The 20536-nt window shown below is 45.2% G+C and overlaps 1 protein-coding gene across 1 annotated transcript; it reads right to left on the bottom strand.

Moving 5' to 3' along the window:
- Positions 1 to 1193: 1193 nt before the first annotated feature.
- On the bottom strand, positions 1194 to 20169 carry LOC119393531 (3-oxoacyl-[acyl-carrier-protein] reductase FabG-like). The gene is made up of 4 exons (XM_049415870.1): positions 20166 to 20169; positions 19014 to 19160; positions 17098 to 17291; positions 1194 to 1373 (listed from the first exon to the last, which is right to left on the bottom strand). Exons 1-4 carry the CDS (start codon positions 20167 to 20169, stop codon positions 1194 to 1196), a joined length of 525 nt encoding a protein of 174 aa, XP_049271827.1.
- Positions 20170 to 20536: the final 367 nt, after the last annotated feature.

Genomic DNA, 20536 nt, shown 5'->3' with positions numbered 1-20536 from the left:
TAATGGAGTACGGAATTAAAAAATTATCAGGCTCGCGCAGGGCAGGGCAAATTGGAGGAAGCCTAATTCGAAGAGCTTCTCGTTCCGCAGTGTACTAAAACATAGACTGCTGATTACGATATGTGGAGAACGGAAGTTATATTTTATATTCGTGTTAGTTTTTATCTTTTTCTTAAAACAAAATGTGTCCGATGATTTGAACAGTATTAACTGTTGGCCTAGTTCGCACTGCGACATATTTAACGCAGTGCGAGAAAACATACGCAGAGAAAACTTAAGGCACACGGACGAGCGGTGGTCCTTGCTCCTTCTCTTTACTTTATACTCGTTTTTCCGCGCTGCATTATGCATCTCAGCGAGCATTTGAATCTTACGGATGTCAGCGGAATGATAAATTTATTGGATCAATTTTTTATATCTAACGTGTACACTCACAAACACATATATATATAATTTAGTCAATGAGAGGGGGCAAAACGGGATTATAGGTAAAACGAAAGAGAACCATATTTTTGCACACTCCAGATCACTCGAGAAATGCAACATAAGCGCAGGTTATAATAAGTATTTATTAGAATAGCGCTGTCTCCTAGGGCTTGGAAACGGACGTTCACAAGTCATCTTCACGCAATGCTGCAGGCACAAAAGAAAAATTGTGCCGCTCAAAGGCCGCGCAGTCCACGCGCTCTATCTGCTGCATGGAGTGCCCAGCTGCGTCCAGCAGCAAAGAACGCCTGTGCTCCTTTTTCGTCATACCTTGCGGTGTCGCCAGCACTAAATCAGGACGTTCGCTTAGGTAGGCCTTCACGTGCGACTTGAATTTCGAGAACACTTCTATTGGGTTGAAGAAGGGACGCTGGCAGGCTCTTGATAGAGTGCATTGAGTTAGCCAAAGCTGCCTGTTCTGCCCGAGCATGAGCAGGTGCGCCATCAAAAATGAACACAGCTTCTGTGTTTGGCTCCTCGCTTTCCACACGGGCCGAAACATCGCTGAGGAAATCGTTGAAAACAGCCCAACGAACTTTGTCCACTGCAGTCCAGTGAATAACGCCATTTTCTGATATACATGCCATGATGTTCAAATTGGCTCCTTTTGTCGTCGTGGTCGTGTGGACAGCTGGTTGCCCTTTAGCTGCCCTGCCAAAATTCCTGGAACACCAGATATTGTAGTTTGTCTCGTCCAAGTAGAACCATCACACACGTGGTCCATCGAACTGCAGCCACTGGGCGTACAGCTTACGGCTGTGCTTGACGTCGTCACGGTTGCGGTCTGCGAGCCTCTGCGTCACCAGCTTCACCGAATAGGCGTCCAGCAAGCGATCAACTGTGCTTGTGCTGATCGTCACTCCAGGCATTTGTTCCTCCAGGGCCGCCTTTATGTGTATTAGAGTAAATGTACAGTTTTCGTTCGCAATTCGCCTCAATGTACTCACGACGTCATCTCCAAACTGTTTTTAGAACCGCCACCACGCAATGATGTTTGTCTGTCGGTAGCTGCAATCGATCTTGCTGTTTTTATGTTGATGTCCAGGGCCTCCGCCAGTTGCCTTAGGTCGCCACCACCGCCTGTAGATGTCCGCAATGCTCGCTCTGTCGAGCACCGACACCCTGCTGTTTTTTCGACGAGGTTCATCTGGATCTTTGAAACGTGGCGCTCGCTTGCGTCCAGCCATGATTTCAAGCAAAGCTCTCTACTCGTCTGGAAATATTTCCCTCCGAAAACAAGCGTGTTACAAGCGACGACGCTTCAGGAACACATCGTCGTCTGTTACATGAACATGGCCATCTTGTTTGACGCTTTTACATAAAACTCCGTTGCATATAAACCCAAATAAATGCACTGTTACTTGTTTTAAATGGTTATTCTTTGATTTCAGGAATGGGTGAATATCGTCTGTAAGTCACCATCGCTCTCATCGAGCCGAACAGACGACTGCGAACGCTTTTGCAGAAACGTAGCCTTAGTGCCGTCTACTAGCAGACGACGTGAATCTCTCCCAGATGCGATCAACGGAGTACGTGATTACCCAAAATTCTGCAGTAGCGGTGAAGCATAAACTGTCTCGATGCTTAAACTTTTACCACGTGCTTATAATGAGCGCATAGATTTAGTACCCTAACATATATAATTTAACCATACTGCTTTTTGAATTCTAAGATAAATGACACCAAAACGTTCGGGAAAAATACCGTAGTACCTTATTTCCTAAACGCGACCATGCATTGGCAAAAATAACTATTCCTCTCGCTTCATGTTTACCTTCTTCCGACATTTAGACTATATAAATTGGCAAACCGTCTGTTTCTTGTGTATGGATTAAACTGACTGGCACTTGAATTAAAGTTGTTGGCGATTGGATTAAACATGGTGGCACTTGGATTAAACTCACTGGCACGCGGCCTAATCGTGCTGGCGCTTGGATTAAATATGTTGGCGCTGGGATTAAATGTTTGGCACATGGATTAAATGGTTTGGCACTCAGATTATTTCTGTGCCGTGCGGATTATTTTAGCTGGCGCTTGGATTAAAGTGAGCGGGAAAACCTGTAGTTTTACAGGACCGACGGGTGGCATCTCCGCGCAGTGAACGCTTCCCCGGCAATACTGCAAAACATTACGCAGCTGACACATATACAATTTTGATGGCTGACTTTACAACCTTCTCGTGAAGTAAAAAGGCAAAGAAGATACGTCCGCCGCAGTTTAAATAAGGCCGCATGCGAGCCTAAGCTGCTTTAATGACAAACATTAGTTTGCTCTGTTCCTCACTACATCTCCGTTGATGTGGACCGATAAAAACACTGTGAAATAAGGCCACCTGAACCTGTGCAAAGAAAGTATATTCGTTCCACGTGCCGTTTTACAGTCGCAGTTTTTAACCAACAGAGGCACTGCAGTCCCTGAACCAGTAGACGCCTATTGCAGTACGTGTTCTATAATTGAACAGTTGAAGTTTCTACGCCACGTCATTAATTATGTATCTGGATTTTTGTAACAGGACTCAAATCACACGTGATAAAGGAAAGTGTGATCGCAGTTCACATGCTTTGAATCAAACGCCCCCCCCCCTCCCCCAATCCTTTTTCTTTCTTTTTTGCTCACACTAACACCTTCAAATACAGCATTATTCAACGTACAATACAACTCTGGAATACCTTATTTTACACTCGCCGTTCCCTGCCATTAAACGAGCGTCCAGTCGCAACAGCGGGTTACGTTTTTGAATGTGCAGTTTGCTTTCCCCACCACTTATTTTTCTTGTATGTTTGTGTTCATTTATCTATGTTAACTGATTCAAATCATTCGACTGTCTGCTTGTTTGATTTGGCCACCTGTTTACAAAAGTTTTTTTTTTTTTCGGGCGTTTTTGCTTTATATACTTTCTTTCTTTCTTTCTTTCTTTCTTTCTTTCTTTCTTTCTTTCTTTCTTTCTTTCTTTCTTTCTTTCTTTCTTTCTTTCTTTCTTTCTTTCTTTCTTTCTTTCTTTCTTTCTTTCTTCCTCTCTGTTTATTGTTTCTTTTTTTGTATTGTGTTTCTATCTATTTCTTTCCCTCTCTATGTATTTGTTTCTCTTTCTTGCTCTTTCTACAAGTATATTTCTTTCTCCTTCTTCTCTTTCTTTTTCTCTCTATCTCTTTATTTATCTCTTTCTTTCTCTCTCTTTCTTTGCTTCTCTCTGTTTCTCTCTCTGTCTGTGTCTTTCTGTCTTTTTATCTTTTCATGTCTTTATTCCCTTTATTTCTCTCTATTTTTCTCTTCGTCTTTCTTTCCATCCATCTTTTTAACGTGTTCGTTTTCGTTTGACACTCGCACCTGCTGTACACGGTAGTGGGGCTTGCCCAGTTCCTGTGGCGCATACCGACCTGAGGAGTTTTATACGACGGAGCACAAGTGACCGACAGCTTAAACAGCTTCGCTGATAATATGAAACCTTCCTGTCGGGTGGTATCAGCACGGTCTCTTTGAAGGGGCCCTGAATCACTTTTCCTATAGTAACCAACACTAAAGGGGTTTATTGCCTCACGAATCGACCACCGTAAAAATTTTAAGAACCCGTCAAGTACGAGCGGAGTCACAGAGATTTGTCGCACTCAGTAATTTCTTACTCGTCATGACATTGCGCGTCATGATATTGAGCACTTTTTCTTTTAGGGGCGAAGCTCCTTAAGGCGGCACCCGTTCGTCCCTCGTAGTTGTAGTCGTAGTGCGTAACCAGTCGTAACGCTAGTACCAGATCTTGACCTCCAAGGTGGTGCCGGGTGGAGATTTTTCCTGTGCGTTGTTGAACAATAAAGAATTCGCAGCGTGCGCGTTAACTAAAAGCCGAATTCTTCTGTCTCTCATTCCCCATTAGCAGCCATTGGCACGTTCCAGTAGTAAACGTTATTAGAAGTAGAAGTGTAAGTGTTAGCTAAAAGTCGACTTCTTCTGTCTCTCATTCCCATTAGCAGCCATTGTTTACCTCCAGGGTAGTGCCTGGTGAGATTTCTCCTGTTCGTGATTAAACAATAAAAATTTTGTTCAAAACGCCGTTGATTGATGAAATAAACCAACGAAAGACGCCAGATGTTTTCTAAAAGCAAAACGAAAGAATGCTAGATGTTTCTAAAGCAAAACGAAAAGACGCCAGCTGCTTAACGAAAGACGCCAGATGTTTTCTAAAGCAGTGGTTTTCTAAACAATGAAAATTCACAGCGTACATGTAAAATTAAAGTGAGCTGCAAGTCGTCATAACTCATCGAACCTTTAGTATAAACGCGCCCGATCTCACGTCGGTGATGATGTACTGGGGCAGAATTCACGGAAGATTCACGGTTTACCGATGAACCTCCGCAGCTTCGCCCACTCATCATCATTCACTCCGTGGATATGCTGTGATTTTTTTTTAAATGCGGAGCACTTTAGGGGCCCGGTTTGTCCTCCATCCATCTCATGTGGCGTAATCCCGCTCACAGTAAAGCGCTCAATACATGCCATAACAAGGCTAGCAATGCTCAAACACGGGTTAAAGTGAACGAACAAGGTCTAAAATACTATAATTAACAGAAATAAGCAAAAAGTGATCGCATTAATTAACTTAAAATCGCTAAACCGTTGCGGAAACATGGAGCTGACTCCGGCTGGGCGCAAGAGAGGGCGCCACCGCCTCGCCAAGCGAGCGAATGCCCCTCTCCCTGCGCCGTCTCTGCGTCGGCGCTGCTTCGCTACGTGACTACATTGACTACATCTGATGGGGGAAACAAACTGAAGGAACTGGCTGCAGACGACGCGTACCTCAACTGCCGTAACAAGCAGGAAGTCGATAAAGCGCAGCAAAAAGTAACGCACATGTCGCACACCGAGTTTGCGAATCTGCCTAACAATATTCTACTCGTTCCGAGGAAACTCTACATGCTTACCTCAAACATTGGCGTCCTTGACGCTTTGTTAAACGGAGCAGTGGGAACTCTATGAATGGAGACCGCTGGGTGCCCGTGCGACGCACTTCCTCGGGTTTCACAGTAATGGAGCTGCCATACGTTTTTTTTTTTCTTCGAACGCACAGCTTACTTTCAATGTGAACTCGAGCGTGGGCACAAGGCGCCCTTCCGCGGCGGTCGTGGTAACTATGAGCTCACGATGCTCAAATCAGCCAATGGCCGTGAATTGGGGTATATGCGCGGTCATTTGGGTATATAACATCATTTGTCGAGAGATGAGGGAACGATTTCTAGCTGACCTTGAGAATTAATTGTAAATTCCAGGCCACGTGCTGCGCTATAATGTTTGGCTCGCGTGTTCTCAGGAGCCTCGACTACGGTCTACCGATCGGCCGTGTTTTCAGACCATGTTGCAAAAGTGTTGCAGGGCCCCTTTAAGTTCTTTCCGCCATTTTCGCCGTTTCCGCTGCTTTTTAAAGCTCTTTCCGCCGGCCCAAGGGAATGCGTATCCTGCGAACACCGAAACGCGCGTTTTGGATTAAATTTTTGCAAAGTCGTAATTTTTCTATTGCGTATACAATCTTCCATGTCGGCTTTACGTGTTGTCTTAGAGAGGGCGGTTATTCCACGATCTCGAATTATTTCAACAAAGCCTTCATAGCAATTGTTCTCCTCTTAATTTTTTTTTTGCCGTTGGTAAAACGCATTTATAGGTCAGATATATTAACGTTCTGAGGGGGCGAGAAAAAACGCCAGGCCTGCGCTGAAACCGCAGCACAGTCGCAGCGAAAGCTGGAAGAGCGGCGTTTCTAGAGCCCGTTGTAAGCTCTCTTGGGGCTAGAATACAAGTACACTAGAAAGGTACCCACTACGCCATAAATCACAATTTTTGTGAAGTCGGGAAGCACCTGCTAAGCCATTATTCGTCATTCTGCGGAGAAGTGAGGCACCAGCTACACGTCTGTAAGGCATTATGTGCACTTTGTTGACGCGACGACTGATGACGATGAAGAATTATGGCTCAGCCCTTTGTAATGGGTTGGAAGTTTTAAACGGCCCACCAGTTATGTAATTTGCATTGGGTGACGCCCGGTCGCTATTTCCCTCTCCCGGCATGCTGTATAACATACGTTGACGTGGGAGAGAGACGGGGGAGGAGGGGGGGCGAAGAACTTTACTGAGACCCCGAGGAAATGGATAATGCGCTTATGGGCTTCCTTGGCAACCAATGCAAGTGCACTTGCGAGGAACCCACTACGCTATAAATCATTGTAATTTTACTGAGACCCCGAGGAAATGGATCATGCGCTTATGGGCTTCCTTGGCAACCAATACAAGTGCACTTGCCAGGAACCCACTACGCTATAAATCATTGTAATTTTTTAGAAGTACGGCAGCAGGCACTGTGCCATTTTTCGTCACTCTACGGAGAGCCGTGGTACCTGCTTAACGCATGTAAGGCATTATGCGCACTTTGTTGATGCTGTGCCTGATGACAACGAAGAATTATGGCAGATCCCTTTGTAATGGGTTGGAAGCATTCAACAACCTACTCGTTGCGCAATTCGCATTGTGTGACGTCTGGTTACAGAATTCGCGTTGTGCGACGCTTGGTGCTTATTTTACTCTTCTACCACACTACACTGCATATGCTAATGTGGTTCCTTCCCGACATGAAGCCTGTATAGGACCTTTTTGCAAAGCAGTTTCATGCACCGGCATCGCTCAGAGGTTGAATACTGGGCTCCCACGCAGAGGGCCCAGGTTCGAACCTCGTTCCATCCTGGAATTTATTTCGTTTTTTTTTTTTTCTTATGTCGAGTGACACTGGTTACGGACACCGGCGGCGACGGCGACGACAGCGGCGGCGGCGGACAACTACGGCGCCAAAAACGGCCGGTGAAATGATCCCATAACAGCTTTCGCTGTAAAAGAAAAGGTTGTTTAGTCCAATGGTCAAGACGCTCAGTTCTGAGCTTTAGGTTGCAGGTTCGATCCCCAGCACCGCGAAAATAATATTGTTATATATATTTTTTTCTTTATAGTGATTCGTCTTACGTTACAGAGAGACGGACCGACGCACAGATCTGTTGTTCAGTCGGTATAGAAATGCTTACGCATTTAAAAATTCACAGCAAGCCTTTTTTGGGAGTACTCTAAGTAACGCGTAAGCGGCGTGTTGTGTTGATAGGAAACAATGGTTGCGGCTTTCCATGCAACTTTGGCGGCCAGCAGCGGCCTGGCCAGCAGCGGCCCAGCATGCGCATCAGGGGAACTAAGGCTCTGAAAATACGCATACTAGGTGCAGCTTTGCAAGGTGTGACATCAGACAAATAGTTGAGCCTTATCATGGGTGATAAGGGCCTCAACTGTTTTTGCAGCTTTTAGACGTCTATGCGGCGAAGCATGCTCATCAGGGAAACTATGGCTCTGAAAATACGCATACTAGGTGCAGCTTTGCAAGGTGTGACGTCAGACAAATAGTTGAGCCTTATCATCGGTGATAAGGGCCTCAACTTTTTCTACTGCTTTTTGACGTCTATGCAGCGAAGCATGCGCATCAGGGGAACTATGGCTCTGAAAATACGCCTACTAGGTGCAGCTTTGCAAGGTGTGACATCAGACAAATAGTTGAGCCTTATCGTGGGTGATAAGGGCCTCAACTGTTTTTGCAGCTTTTAGACGTCTATGCGGCGAAGCATGCTCATCAGGGAAACTATGGCTCTGAAAATACGCATACTAGGTGCAGCTTTGCAAGGTGTGACGTCAGACAAATAGTTGAGCCTTATCATGGGTGATAAGGGCCTCAACTGTTTTTGCAGCTTTTAGACGTCTATGCGGCGAAGCATGCTCATCAGGGAAACTATGGCTCTGAAAATACGCATACTAGGTGCAGCTTTGCAAGGTGTGACGTCAGACAAATAGTTGAGCCTTATCATGGGTGATAAGGGCCTCAACTGTTTTTGCAGCTTTTAGACGTCTATGCGGCGAAGCATGCTCATCAGGGAAACTATGGCTCTGAAAATACGCATACTAGGTGCAGCTTTGCAAGGTGTGACGTCAGACAAATAGTTGAGCCTTATCATCGGTGATAAGGGCCTCAACTTTTTCTACTGCTTTTTGACGTCTATGCAGCGAAGCATGCGCATCAGGGGAACTATGGCTCTGAAAATACGCCTACTAGGTGCAGCTTTGCAAGGTGTGACATCAGACAAATAGTTGAGCCTTATCATGGGTGATAAGGGCCTCAACTGTTTTTGCAGCTTTTAGACGTCTATGCGGCGAAGCATGCTCATCAGGGAAACTATGGCTCTGAAAATACGCATACTAGGTGCAGCTTTGCAAGGTGTGACGTCAGACAAATAGTTGAGCCTTATCATGGGTGATAAGGGCCTCAACTGTTTTTGCAGCTTTTAGACGTCTATGCGGCGAAGCATGCTCATCAGGGAAACTATGGCTTTGAAAATACGCATACTAGGTGCAGCTTTGCAAGGTGTGACGTCAGACAAATAGTTGAGCCTTATCATCGGTGATAAGGGCCTCAACTTTTTCTACTGCTTTTTGACGTCTATGCAGCGAAGCATGCGCATCAGGGGAACTATGGCTCTGAAAATACGCCTACTAGGTGCATCGTTGCAAGGCGTGACACAGACAAAAAGTTGAGCCTTATCATGGGTGATAAGGGCCTCAACTTTTTTTACTGCTTTTTGACGTCTATGCAGCGAAGCATGCGCATCAGGGGAACTATGGCTCTGAAAATACGCCTACTAGGTGCATCGTTGCAAGGCGTGACACAGACAAAAAGTTGAGCCTTATCATGGGTGATAAGGGCCTCAACTTTTTCTACTGCTTTTTGACGTCTATGCAGCGAAGCATGCGCATCAGGGGAACTATGGCTCTGAAAATACGCCTACTAGGTGCATCGTTGCAAGGCGTGACACAGACAAAAAGTTGAGCCTTATCATGGGTGATAAGGGCCTCAACTTTTTTTACTGCTTTTTGACGTCTATGCAGCGAAGCATGCGCATCAGGGGAACTATGGCTCTGAAAATACGCCTACTAGGTGCATCGTTGCAAGGTGTGACACAGACAAAAAGTTGAGCCTTATCATGGGTGATAAGGGCCTCAACTTTTTCTACTGCTTTTTGACGTCTATGCAGCGAAGCATGCGCATCAGAGGAACTATGGCTCTGAAAATACGCCTACTAGGTGCATCGTTGCAAGGTGTGACACAGACAAAAAGTTGAGCCTTATCATGGGTGATAAGGGCCTCAACTTTTTCTACTGCTTTTTGACGTCCATGCAGCGAAGCATGCGCATCAGGGGAACTATGGCTCTGAAAATACGCCTACTAGGTGCATCGTTGCAAGGCGTGACACAGACAAAAAGTTGAGCCTTATCATGGGTGATAAGGGCCTCAACTTTTTTTACTGCTTTTTGACGTCTATGCAACGAAGCATGCGCATCAGGGGAACTATGGCTCTGAAAATACGCCTACTAGGTGCATCGTTGCAAGGCGTGACACAGACAAAAAGTTGAGCCTTATCATGGGTGATAAGGGCCTCAACTTTTTCTACTGCTTTTTGACGTCTATGCAGCGAAACATGCGCATCAGGGGAACTATGGCTCTGAAAATACGCCTACTAGGTGCATCGTTGCAAGGTGTGACACAGACAAAAAGTTGAGCCTTATCATGGGTGATAAGGGCCTCAACTTTTTCTACTGCTTTTTGACGTCTATGCAGCGAAGCATGCGCATCAGGGGAACTATGGCTCTGAAAATACGCCTACTAGGTGCATCGTTGCAAGGCGTGACACAGACAAAAAGTTGAGCCTTATCATGGGTGATAAGGGCCTCAACTGTTTTTGCAGCTTTTAGACGTCTATGCGGCGAAGCATGCTCATCAGGGAAACTATGGCTCTGAAAATACGCATACTAGGTGCAGCTTTGCAAGGTGTGACGTCAGACAAATAGTTGAGCCTTATCATGGGTGATAAGGGCCTCAACTGTTTTTGCAGCTTTTAGACGTCTATGCGGCGAAGCATGCTCATCAGGGAAACTATGGCTCTGAAAATACGCATACTAGGTGCAGCTTTGCAAGGTGTGACGTCAGACAAATAGTTGAGCCTTATCATGGGTGATAAGGGCCTCAACTGTTTTTGCAGCTTTTAGACGTCTATGCGGCGAAGCATGCTCATCAGGGAAACTATGGCTCTGAAAATACGCCTACTAGGTGCATCGTTGCAAGGCGTGACACAGACAAAAAGTTGAGCCTTATCATGGGTGATAAGGGCCTCAACTTTTTTTACTGCTTTTTGACGTCTATGCAGCGAAGCATGCGCATCAGTGGAACTATGGCTCTGAAAATACGCCTACTAGGTGCATCGTTGCAAGGTGTGACACAGACAAAAAGTTGAGCCTTATCATGGGTGATAAGGGCCTCAACTTTTTCTACTGCTTTTTGACGTCTATGCAGCGAAGCATGCGCATCAGGGGAACTATGGCTCTGAAAATACGCCTACTAGGTGCATCGTTGCAAGGTGTGACACAGACAAAAAGTTGAGCCTTATCATGGGTGATAAGGGCCTCAACTTTTTCTACTGCTTTTTGACGTCTATGCAGCGAAGCATGCGCATCAGGGGAACTATGGCTCTGAAAATACGCCTACTAGGTGCATCGTTGCAAGGCGTGACACAGACAAAAAGTTGAGCCTTATCATGGGTGATAAGGGCCTCAACTTTTTTTACTGCTTTTTGACGTCTATGCAGAGAAGCATGCGCATCAGGGGAATTATGGCTCTGAAAATACGCCTACTAGGTGCATCGTTGCAAGGCGTGACACAGACAAAAAGTTGAGCCTTATCATGGGTGATAAGGGCCTCAACTTTTTTTACTGCTTTTTGACGTCTATGCAGCGAAGCATGCGCATCAGGGGAACTATGGCTCTGAAAATACGCCTACTAGGTGCATCGTTGCAAGGCGTGACACAGACAAAAAGTTGAGCCTTATCATGGGTGATAAGGGCCTCAACTTTTTCTACTGCTTTTTGACGTCTATGCAGCGAAGCATGCGCATCAGGGGAACTATGGCTCTGAAAATACGCCTACTAGGTGCATCGTTGCAAGGCGTGACACAGACAAAAAGTTGAGCCTTATCATGGGTGATAAGGGCCTCAACTTTTTTTACTGCTTTTTGACGTCTATGCAGCGAAGCATGCGCATCAGGGGAACTATGGCTCTGAAAATACGCCTACTAGGTGCATCGTTGCAAGGTGTGACACAGACAAAAAGTTGAGCCTTATCATGGGTGATAAGGGCTTCAGCTTTTTTTACTGCTTTCCGACGTATATGCAGCGAAGCATGTGCATCAGGGGAACTATGGCTCTGAAAATACGCCTACTAGGTGCATCGTTGCAAGGTGTGACGTCAGACAAAAAGTTGAGCCTTATCATGGGTGATAAGGGCCTCAACTTTTTTTACTGCTTTTTGACGTCTACGCAGCGAAGCATGTGCATCAGGGGAACTATCGCTCTGAAAATACGCCTACTAGGTGCATCGTTGCAAGGTGTGACACAGACAAAAAGTTGAACCTTATCATGGGTGATAAGGGCTTCAGCTTTTTTTACTGCTTTCCGACGTCTATGCAGCGAAGCATGCGCATCAGGGGAACTATGGCTCTGAAAATACGCCTACTAGGTGCATGGTTGCAAAGTGTGACGTCAGACAAAAAGTTGAGCCTTATCATGGGTGATAAGGGCCTCAACTTTTTTTACTGCTTTTTGGCGTCTACGCAGCGAAGCATGTGCATCAGGGGAACTATGGCTCTGAAAATACGCCTACTAGGTGCATTATTGCAAGGTGTGACGTCAGACAAAAAGTTGAGCCTTATCATGGGTGATAAGGGCCTCAACTTTTTTTACTGCTTTCCGACGTCTATGCAGCGAAGCATGCGCATCAGGGAAACTATGGCTCTGAAAATACGCCTACTAGGTGCATCGTTGCAAGTTGCGACGTCAGACAAAATTTTAGCGTTACCATGGGTGATAAATCCAAAAATATGAGATTTCCTAAGGCTATTATAGGCTTACCTTTTTGATCAGAAATGCACCCACAATTAAATTTATTTGATTGCGACGAAATATTCCGACATAAAAAATACGAGATTTCCTTACCTTTTTGGTCGGAAGTGCACCCACAAATAGTTTTATGAAGTTGAGAGAGAGAAGCGAATTTATTGAAGTGAAAATATTTTCACAGAGGGATGGCGGTCAGGCCGTGCCTGGCCGCCACCTCCTCGGCTCATTGTATGGCCCGGAGCTGTACTTCGAGGCTCGTACAGCGCAGTACACTTTCCCACGCCTCGGGCGAGGGAGTGGTCAAGAGATCAGGCGGGGGTGGATCCTCGCTGCACTCCCATAATATGTGATAGAGGGAGGCGACGGAGCCACACTGCGAGCAGTGTGGACTGAACAGATCGGGGTAAATGTGTGCGCAAACCTGTGGGCACGGGAAGAAGTTCGTTTGGAGGCGACGCCACGCGATCTCTTGTGGTTTCGTGAGTTTGGGATGCGGCGGTGGTTTCGTTCGACGCGCGAGGCGACAGTGCTGGGCTATTTCGTGATAGGAGGTCAGGGGCTCGCCGAGGTCCTCGGGATTCGTGGCGCGGCCCACCACTCGGTTGACGAATTCTGAAACATCCAGAAATAAAGAAACACACTATTTCCAAGTTTATAGGCCACAGGCAGGGCTACTCGAAGTGATTGAAAAACATCGGTATATGGTTTCTTCTGCTAGTAATTTCTTGTTTACTCAGATCCTTCAGGTAGCCCGACCTTTCAGCAACTTGACATTGGTGTCAATTCTTTTCACATCACAGAGTGGAGGTCACTGGAATGCATCATAGTGATGTGGCTGGTGCATGAATGAGCTATTTAGTGGGCTACGACTGCGCTAAGTATAGATACTTAGCGTTAATCACAGTACTCTTATTTGTGTACAATTAATGAACTTTGCTGACACGGTTTCTGCATCTAGTATTGCACCAGACGACCCATACCAATTAATTTGTTGATGTAGCCTGTTCATATTATGGTGTACCACCTGGCTATACACACGTATAATGTACTTCAAGGAGGATGTTTGAACTACAAGATGTACACCCGTGAGCAAAGGTATACGGACCACTGCCGTCCGTATGCCTTTGCAGTCTGCGCCGTCTAGTGGCGAGCATTTTTCTGTCGAGAGCATTTCTCTGACAAATTCCGTCAATGCTGTTACGACTGGGGTAGGGCCCCTGGGGTGCGCGGCGTAGGATACGAGGTCGTGGCATCCCACCGCTGCCACCACTGTTAGGAATGAGGTATCGTGGCCCATCGCTACCGCCACCTTTGGGTTCCGATGTCGTCCCTCAGGTTCGCTGCTGGGAATACGCGTCGTTGCATCCCTCCTCTGGAACCGCTGTTGGGACTCGGGTTGCGTGGCCGGTGCGAACACGGGTGTGTATCGTGCTCGGAGTAGTTAGTAAGGGCAAGGTGAAGAAGGAAAAGATTTTATATACAGGCTATTTACATATTTTTGCTACCAGGCAACATGACTGCCAGCCCGACCACGTCGGCTGGTTCGACTCCGTTCGAGTCGTTCTCCTTCTCCCATCTCCGATCGATGGACCGGCACGGCCTTAAATCCCCTAGCCGTCCATTGTCCAGCTGACGGTCCGCCGGTCGCAGGTGTTGACGTTCTTCTAGTCTCTTGACCGTCCGCCGGCCGCAGGTGTTGACGGTCTTCTAGTCTCTTGACCGTCCGCCGGCCGCAGGTGTTGACGGTCTTCTAGTCTCTTGACCGTCCGCCGGCCGCAGGTGTTGACGTTCTTCTAATCTGTTGAGCGTCCGCCGGCCGCAGGTGTTGGCTCCTTTTTGTATGTTGAGCAGCCTTTCCATAGCTGGGCAGCTTTGAAGAACGACTGGCGTCAGTTGTCGGGACCGGCTGGGTGAAGACGCCGTTTTCCCCGGATTGCAGACAAAGCATGCAGGGGCTGATCCCTGCTTCGACGTTCGGTCAGGTGCTCTGGCACAACAATGCTCTCGACAGCTATTCCGACAAAGCAATGCTCTCGACAGCAGACGGCTCGAGACTAGACGGCGTAGACAGCTATTTAGGCTCGTGCTTCCGTGGTCCGCATTATTTCGCTCACGGGTGTACTTCGACCTCCTGTGAATTACAAACCATATATAAGAATGCTCTCGATATATCTCCAAGGCACTTGGTATCAGCTAAATGTTTTGATTTATTCAGTATACCTTTAAAGGCCCTCAAGGAGGATATTACTTGGTGGGAGGCATTAACAGAAAAAGGCTTCAATTCAATACATGTGCGTAATAGCGTGGTTTGTGCACGTTATGCGCATGAATTATCCTCTTTGCGTAATTTATCCTACATCGTTCTTCTCCGGAGCTGTATAATGGGCATGACGCCAGTTGTACGCACATGCAATTTTCATTAATGTTTTTTTTTTCTGGCTGCCAATCATTCACTGGGAAAAAAACGAAAAGAACTTTATTTGGCATCTGTACAGGTACGGGCACGACAGTCCCAGGTACTGAGACCGTATGATAAATGTTCCCACCTGTTTTGTGCAGAAACAAAAACAAGCTGGGAGATCACATGCGCAACAACCTGCGACTTAGAGTGTGGCACTCATGACAAAAGAGCTCAACATTGGCGAGCACAGAAATTTGATGGTTTCTTGATGCTGCTTTCATGTCTGCAGGAGCCTGGGTCTCAGTCAAGCCATGAATTAACGCACTGCAGTGAATACCGTCAGGCACCAGTTCCTGCGACGCCAATGTACATCGAGTTCCTGCGACGCCATGTACATCGAGTGCTACAAGACTACCCTTGGATTTGGAGTATGCATCTACATTTTCTTGGCCACTTTTGCCAATGATACTCGTGACATTCACGGTAGCTGAGCCTGCCTCTGGAATCGCCTGACTTAAGTGAAACGTGTGAGAGCTCCTGCTTGACGTGTCATCAGGAAAGTGGCCTGCGCAGATATATGCAACTACAAGAAAAATACAACAAGCATGTGGTTATAGCATTTCGTTTAGACGAAACTGCAGATACCAGATATTACTGTTAGGTGTATCTCTCGTTTCTCTCGTTTGTTTGACAGCTCGCTACAAAGCATGGATGAGAAAACGGGAAAATGAAGATCTGGAAAAAAAGAACTCTACAGTTACCGATAATCAATAAGTAGTTATTGATTGATAAGCAAGAAAGGAGTGTACACCACTCTAAGCATTCGAATAAAGTTCTTGCTCAATATGCGCTTTTGCGTCAGTGTTTGGCCTGTGTCACAAATGAAGTTTTCAGAAATAGTAATGTATCGCTTCTCATGAATGAAAATGCATATATGCCTGGAAATAAATGTGTTATGTAGTTCAATATATATATATATATATATATATATATATATATATATATATATATATATATATATATATATATATATATATATATATATATATATATATACGCACATATGTGTGTGTGTGTGTGTAGACGTATCCCTCGTCCTCTTTATTTGTTATTTATTTTGTTTGTTTTGTCCCCGCCCTTTTTCATATTCGAACAAATTGCTCCAGTGTGCGTGTCAGTGTACGTATTACGGGAATGTACATTTAAATTCAATCCCAATGTACAAATCTCATCTTCGATAAAGTCCTGTCGCTGGCCAAGATGTCAGAATAAATTTTATGCTTTTCACCGTGACTTTTGATTCATACATGCTGCCTTACCTAGATCACAGTAGGCCTTGCCAACTTCAATTTCCAAAGGCACTCCTCTCAAGTCACATGGCTGTAATTGTTCGCAAGCACGCGTTATGTTTGCAGCGGAACATTATTCTGGCTTCTTGCAAATATGTGCCTCATGCAATAGCCTTACTCTGTTGCGTTTTTCCTCATTCTCATTGGTAAATTACAAAGTAAGCATGGAATCTGAGTAAATCTTCACATTGTAAAAGTTGATTATGCTGTCGCATTCATTTTAAATTTTCAAACGTGTGAATATGTACACCTTGATTAAATTTATGTACGTACATTCAATTATAAGGCAAAGATCAGTAGTGCATTACACAAAGAATGTGGGAATAATAGAGAGGTTAAACTTTTCATGATACGAGATACTGTGACACCCAATACATCGGGCCAGCAATGCTTGCACGTCTTAGTGTACCGCTGACTACCACAAGTTACCGTGACTGCACAACATGCCAGCATCCAGACTACAAGTTTAAGTGGAAATTCACCCTTGAAATATCTGTCCTTCACGAAAAATAAATGTTAAAATTAGCCAATTATTAGTTACATCTCATGCCATAAACAAATTGTTATTGATGTTTCGTCCTTATTATCTAGGTATGCTGCTCATATTGATACGGATTAGCCTCGGGAAATAGCACCCAGGAAGAATGCTGCATGCAGAGGGAGTCAGGTATAAATGTAAGGCATCACATGCCACCAGAACAACAACACTCTTTAGTGTTGCTTGACAGTACTCTGCCTAAGTATGCACTTTTTGCATGACCATAGGCTTTAGTAGAGTGGGTAAATGGATTATTTCTTTCTACTATAAATTACGCAGTATCACTGGGATAAGACATAACTCTCATCATCGCACCTTGAGATTTACCCCGATGACGTCATCGAAGGTTTCATCATGGCAGTCGATGAAGGAACACTTGCACGAAATTCCGGCAGAGTTGACGACCATGCTGAGCGGTTCGGAGAATGTGTTCCGAATGTCACTGAAGAGCTGCTCCACTGACGAAGAATCACCAACGTCCACGTAATATGAACGGCTCTTGACGTCACCTGCACAGCAAGCGTGAAACAGTCTGTTAAGCTGTGCAAGTCCAGCACTGTAATCCCGATCTGGGTGTTTGTTGCATAGTTACACGTGTAAACAGATAATGCATGGTAGCAAGACTAACAGTAAGAACTTAGGCTCTAATATGCAATGATGATTGTTGTGTGGTGTCAAATGGGCAGTACTAAGAGATTGTAGTCGCAGCGACGTACAGAAAATATACACCCGGAAATCCACTTCACTGAGCGCACACATATGAACTAGGAATACCATCCTAAAGGCGGCAGAGACAGAGAAAAAAATATGGAAAGGCAGGGACGTCAACCGAAAGAGAAGCTTCTGGTTTGCTACCGATTGCCTACTATACCTATCTGTGTAAATTGAAATTTAGAACTCTAGTTCAAACTTGTCCTAATGCACTTCCCAATGTACTAGCCAGCATCACTTTCTGCCCCCTCCCCTGGTCCGAACTGTATCAATTCATTCAATTTTTTATTGAACCTGTGGCCACTATACTTTCACTCACGCCTGTATACATCTGCCGCTTTGAAAGTGTTGTGCAAAGAATGCTAAGTACAGACTCTCATGACCTAAATGGCTCCCTAAACCACTTCTGATAACTAAGAGTGCCCTGCTGAGCAAGTTGGTAATACTTCTGATTACTTGCAAAAAAAAAAATCCTTTCCAGGCTTCTGCTCTTCGCATGTGTTATGCTACCGTAAGGATAATATTTGTGATGTCACTCGGATAAAAGCTATCGACTGGTCCATATACAAGAGAAAGTTGTAATCCGCTAGTCAAGGCATATCTGTTGCAACTGTTTCTCCGTTGTCGCACTTGCAAGGATTGCACGACCTGGTACTTACGGGAAGAGGCAAGGTAGTAGTGGAGGTACAGAGTGGTAAATTGTTGACGTCCGGCAGTACCATTAGACGTCCATTTGTTGCTAGCTGCCGAATGAGTAATACCTAAATGAGCATTCCATAATGTGGAATGCAGCCGCTTAATCAGAATATCACAAAGTGCACAGCAGAAAAGTCACCTGCTGCCAACAATATTGTACACGGCTGAACTTGCATACAAGGTGATAGTTTCAGTTACCCTGTTTTTCGGGTTTCTTTTTTTTTTTTTTTGCTATGTGCCAATTAATAAAAAAGATAGCCCATCACATAAACAACACCCTCGTATAAGTACCGTGCATCCTTTTATTCCTTTTTGATCTCTCTGTGGCCCCCTTCAGCTATACGCAGTTTCAAAATCACTTACAGCTGGGACCAGTAGGTATGCACGCAAACACCTTGTAAGGCGTTAAAACGTATATTTTCTTCTAACTGCCAAGTGAACAAAATGAACAGGTGGGACCCTAGAAGACTTCTTTGGGCTAGTTTTCTGGTATTTTTTATATGTTGATGCTTCTGCTGATATCACTCACCGTACCCTCCACATCTTACGAATTGGTTTTGATAAATTTCTTCACAATTGTTTTGTTTCGACCATTTCTATGAGAACCTGCAACAAAGAAAGATCTTGCCCTTCTCATGCTTTCCACCGCTTTGATTGTCTCTCAGTGAATACCTTCCTTCTCTGCGTTACGGTTAATACAGTAGACTATGGTAAGAGATGAGGGGAGTCCAAGCAGACATAGGATTTCATTGTACAATATATTGCACACCAAGGGAAAGGAAAGCAACAAGCAACAGGATTAGGATGACCTCTTTTAAACTCACCTGGTAAAGACTCTGCAAACTTCTTTGCTGCATGTAACTGCCTGTCGGCGACCACTATGATGCTGCCTTCGGCGGCGAGGGTGCTGCAGACTGTCTCACCGATGCCACTGGCGCCTGCCGTAACCAGGGCCAGCCTTCCAGTGAAAGCTTAATAGAATGCGTTGCTGGGTGAGTTGGTGCATTGTCTGAAAATAAAAGCAGAGCGCAAAAAAGATCGGACACAAGAGACAAGAAGACGGGACGGGCGCTCTCTACCAACTGATTTTATTACGAAAGAATTGGGGAAAAATATACAGAGCGTACGTCACAAGCGCGCCTGCGCACGCATCGCAAAGCGAATCATCAGAAAATCTACTGCATATTTCGGCAAAGCAATTGAAATTCCCGCTTCCGCAAACACAATGACGTCTGGCTGACGCAATCTGCGCCCTTCATTTTCATGTAGAACGCCTCAAACAGTTCGCGAGCAACCGTTTCTCTGCTTCGTCCCAGTACCTTCAAACCAGCAAACAAAGGCACACAGCCACACACAGCACAGTGCGCAGGAAGATGCCCCCTTATCATTTGTGAGCGTCAACTCATGCACACGGGCCCGTTTGGTTTAAACACCTGCCCGTTTGGCCGATGTAAGATTTACCACAGCTCAGTGGCAATTCATATACCACCCCTACCGCACAATCCCACGTAGCACCTAGTATGCTTGATTCCAAGGGGTGTACAAGGTTAACGAAAGCTCCACAGAAATAGACTAGTGTAATCTGAGTCTCCGAGTGTCGGGGGGCAAAACTTTGGGCAATTTGTGAAAAGCAAGACATAACAAAAAGGAAGCAAAACATAAACAAAAATGTTTGCTGTCATAATCAGAAGCGGAAGTGACGTCATAATAAGTTTTTTTTTTTTTTTGGCGCGAATGCTTGAACGAACACCAAATAGAAAAACTATTTTCCTCAAGTAGATCACTCTTTCACAATACCAAAGTCCCCACACTTGCTGCGAGAAGACGCTCAGTAAGCGAGAAAACGTGAGAAACGGAAATGTGCCAGCGACAGCGCGATGCCACCAATGCCAACTTGAAGTTCCCGCCATTTAAATCTCCGTGACATCACTGCTTTTAATTGCGTACACTAGATGCCTACGTAGTTTCTAACTGACACATGGCCCAATTAATTGGTAAAATGGAAGTAAATTTCCTTCTGAGTGGGCCACAGACTCAGCATACCATTCAAAAACATGATGATGATGATGATAACAACTTTATTGTTCCGCCAGAAAACATTTTCAAATCCGTGACGTCACCAATGGAGACTTTCGCGCGAGATTTATAAAAGAAATTTTTTACCTTTATATTATCTTCTATTGATAAACGTGCGATCGTGAAACCAACGGCAGTAGAGCTTTCGAAGTATAATTTATCCGTCTGAGCTGATTCAAACTTTAGTGTCCCAAAGTCAGTTGGTGCATGTCCGTTTGTTCTGTGGTTTGATGATCTCGTGAATCTGCCTCAACATGCGCTGAGAATGCAT

The sequence above is a fragment of the Rhipicephalus sanguineus genome, chromosome 5 (assembly GCF_013339695.2).
Source record: "Rhipicephalus sanguineus isolate Rsan-2018 chromosome 5, BIME_Rsan_1.4, whole genome shotgun sequence".
Classification (NCBI taxonomy): Eukaryota; Metazoa; Arthropoda; class Arachnida; order Ixodida; family Ixodidae; genus Rhipicephalus; species Rhipicephalus sanguineus.
Note: the sequence above shows the minus strand (reverse complement) of the source record. Positions and strands in the feature narration are given on the sequence as shown.

Excerpts from the sequence above, each read along its gene's own strand:
- LOC119393531 (XM_049415870.1), bottom strand. Across the intron at positions 17,292-19,013 it reads GTTTGCAGAGTCTTTACCAG|GTGACGTCAAGAGCCGTTCA; the intron begins GTGAGTTTAAAA and ends CTTGCTGTGCAG. Across the intron at positions 1,374-17,097 it reads TCATCGGGGTAAATCTCAAG|GCGGCCCTGGAGGAACAAAT; the intron begins GTGCGATGATGA and ends ATACACATAAAG.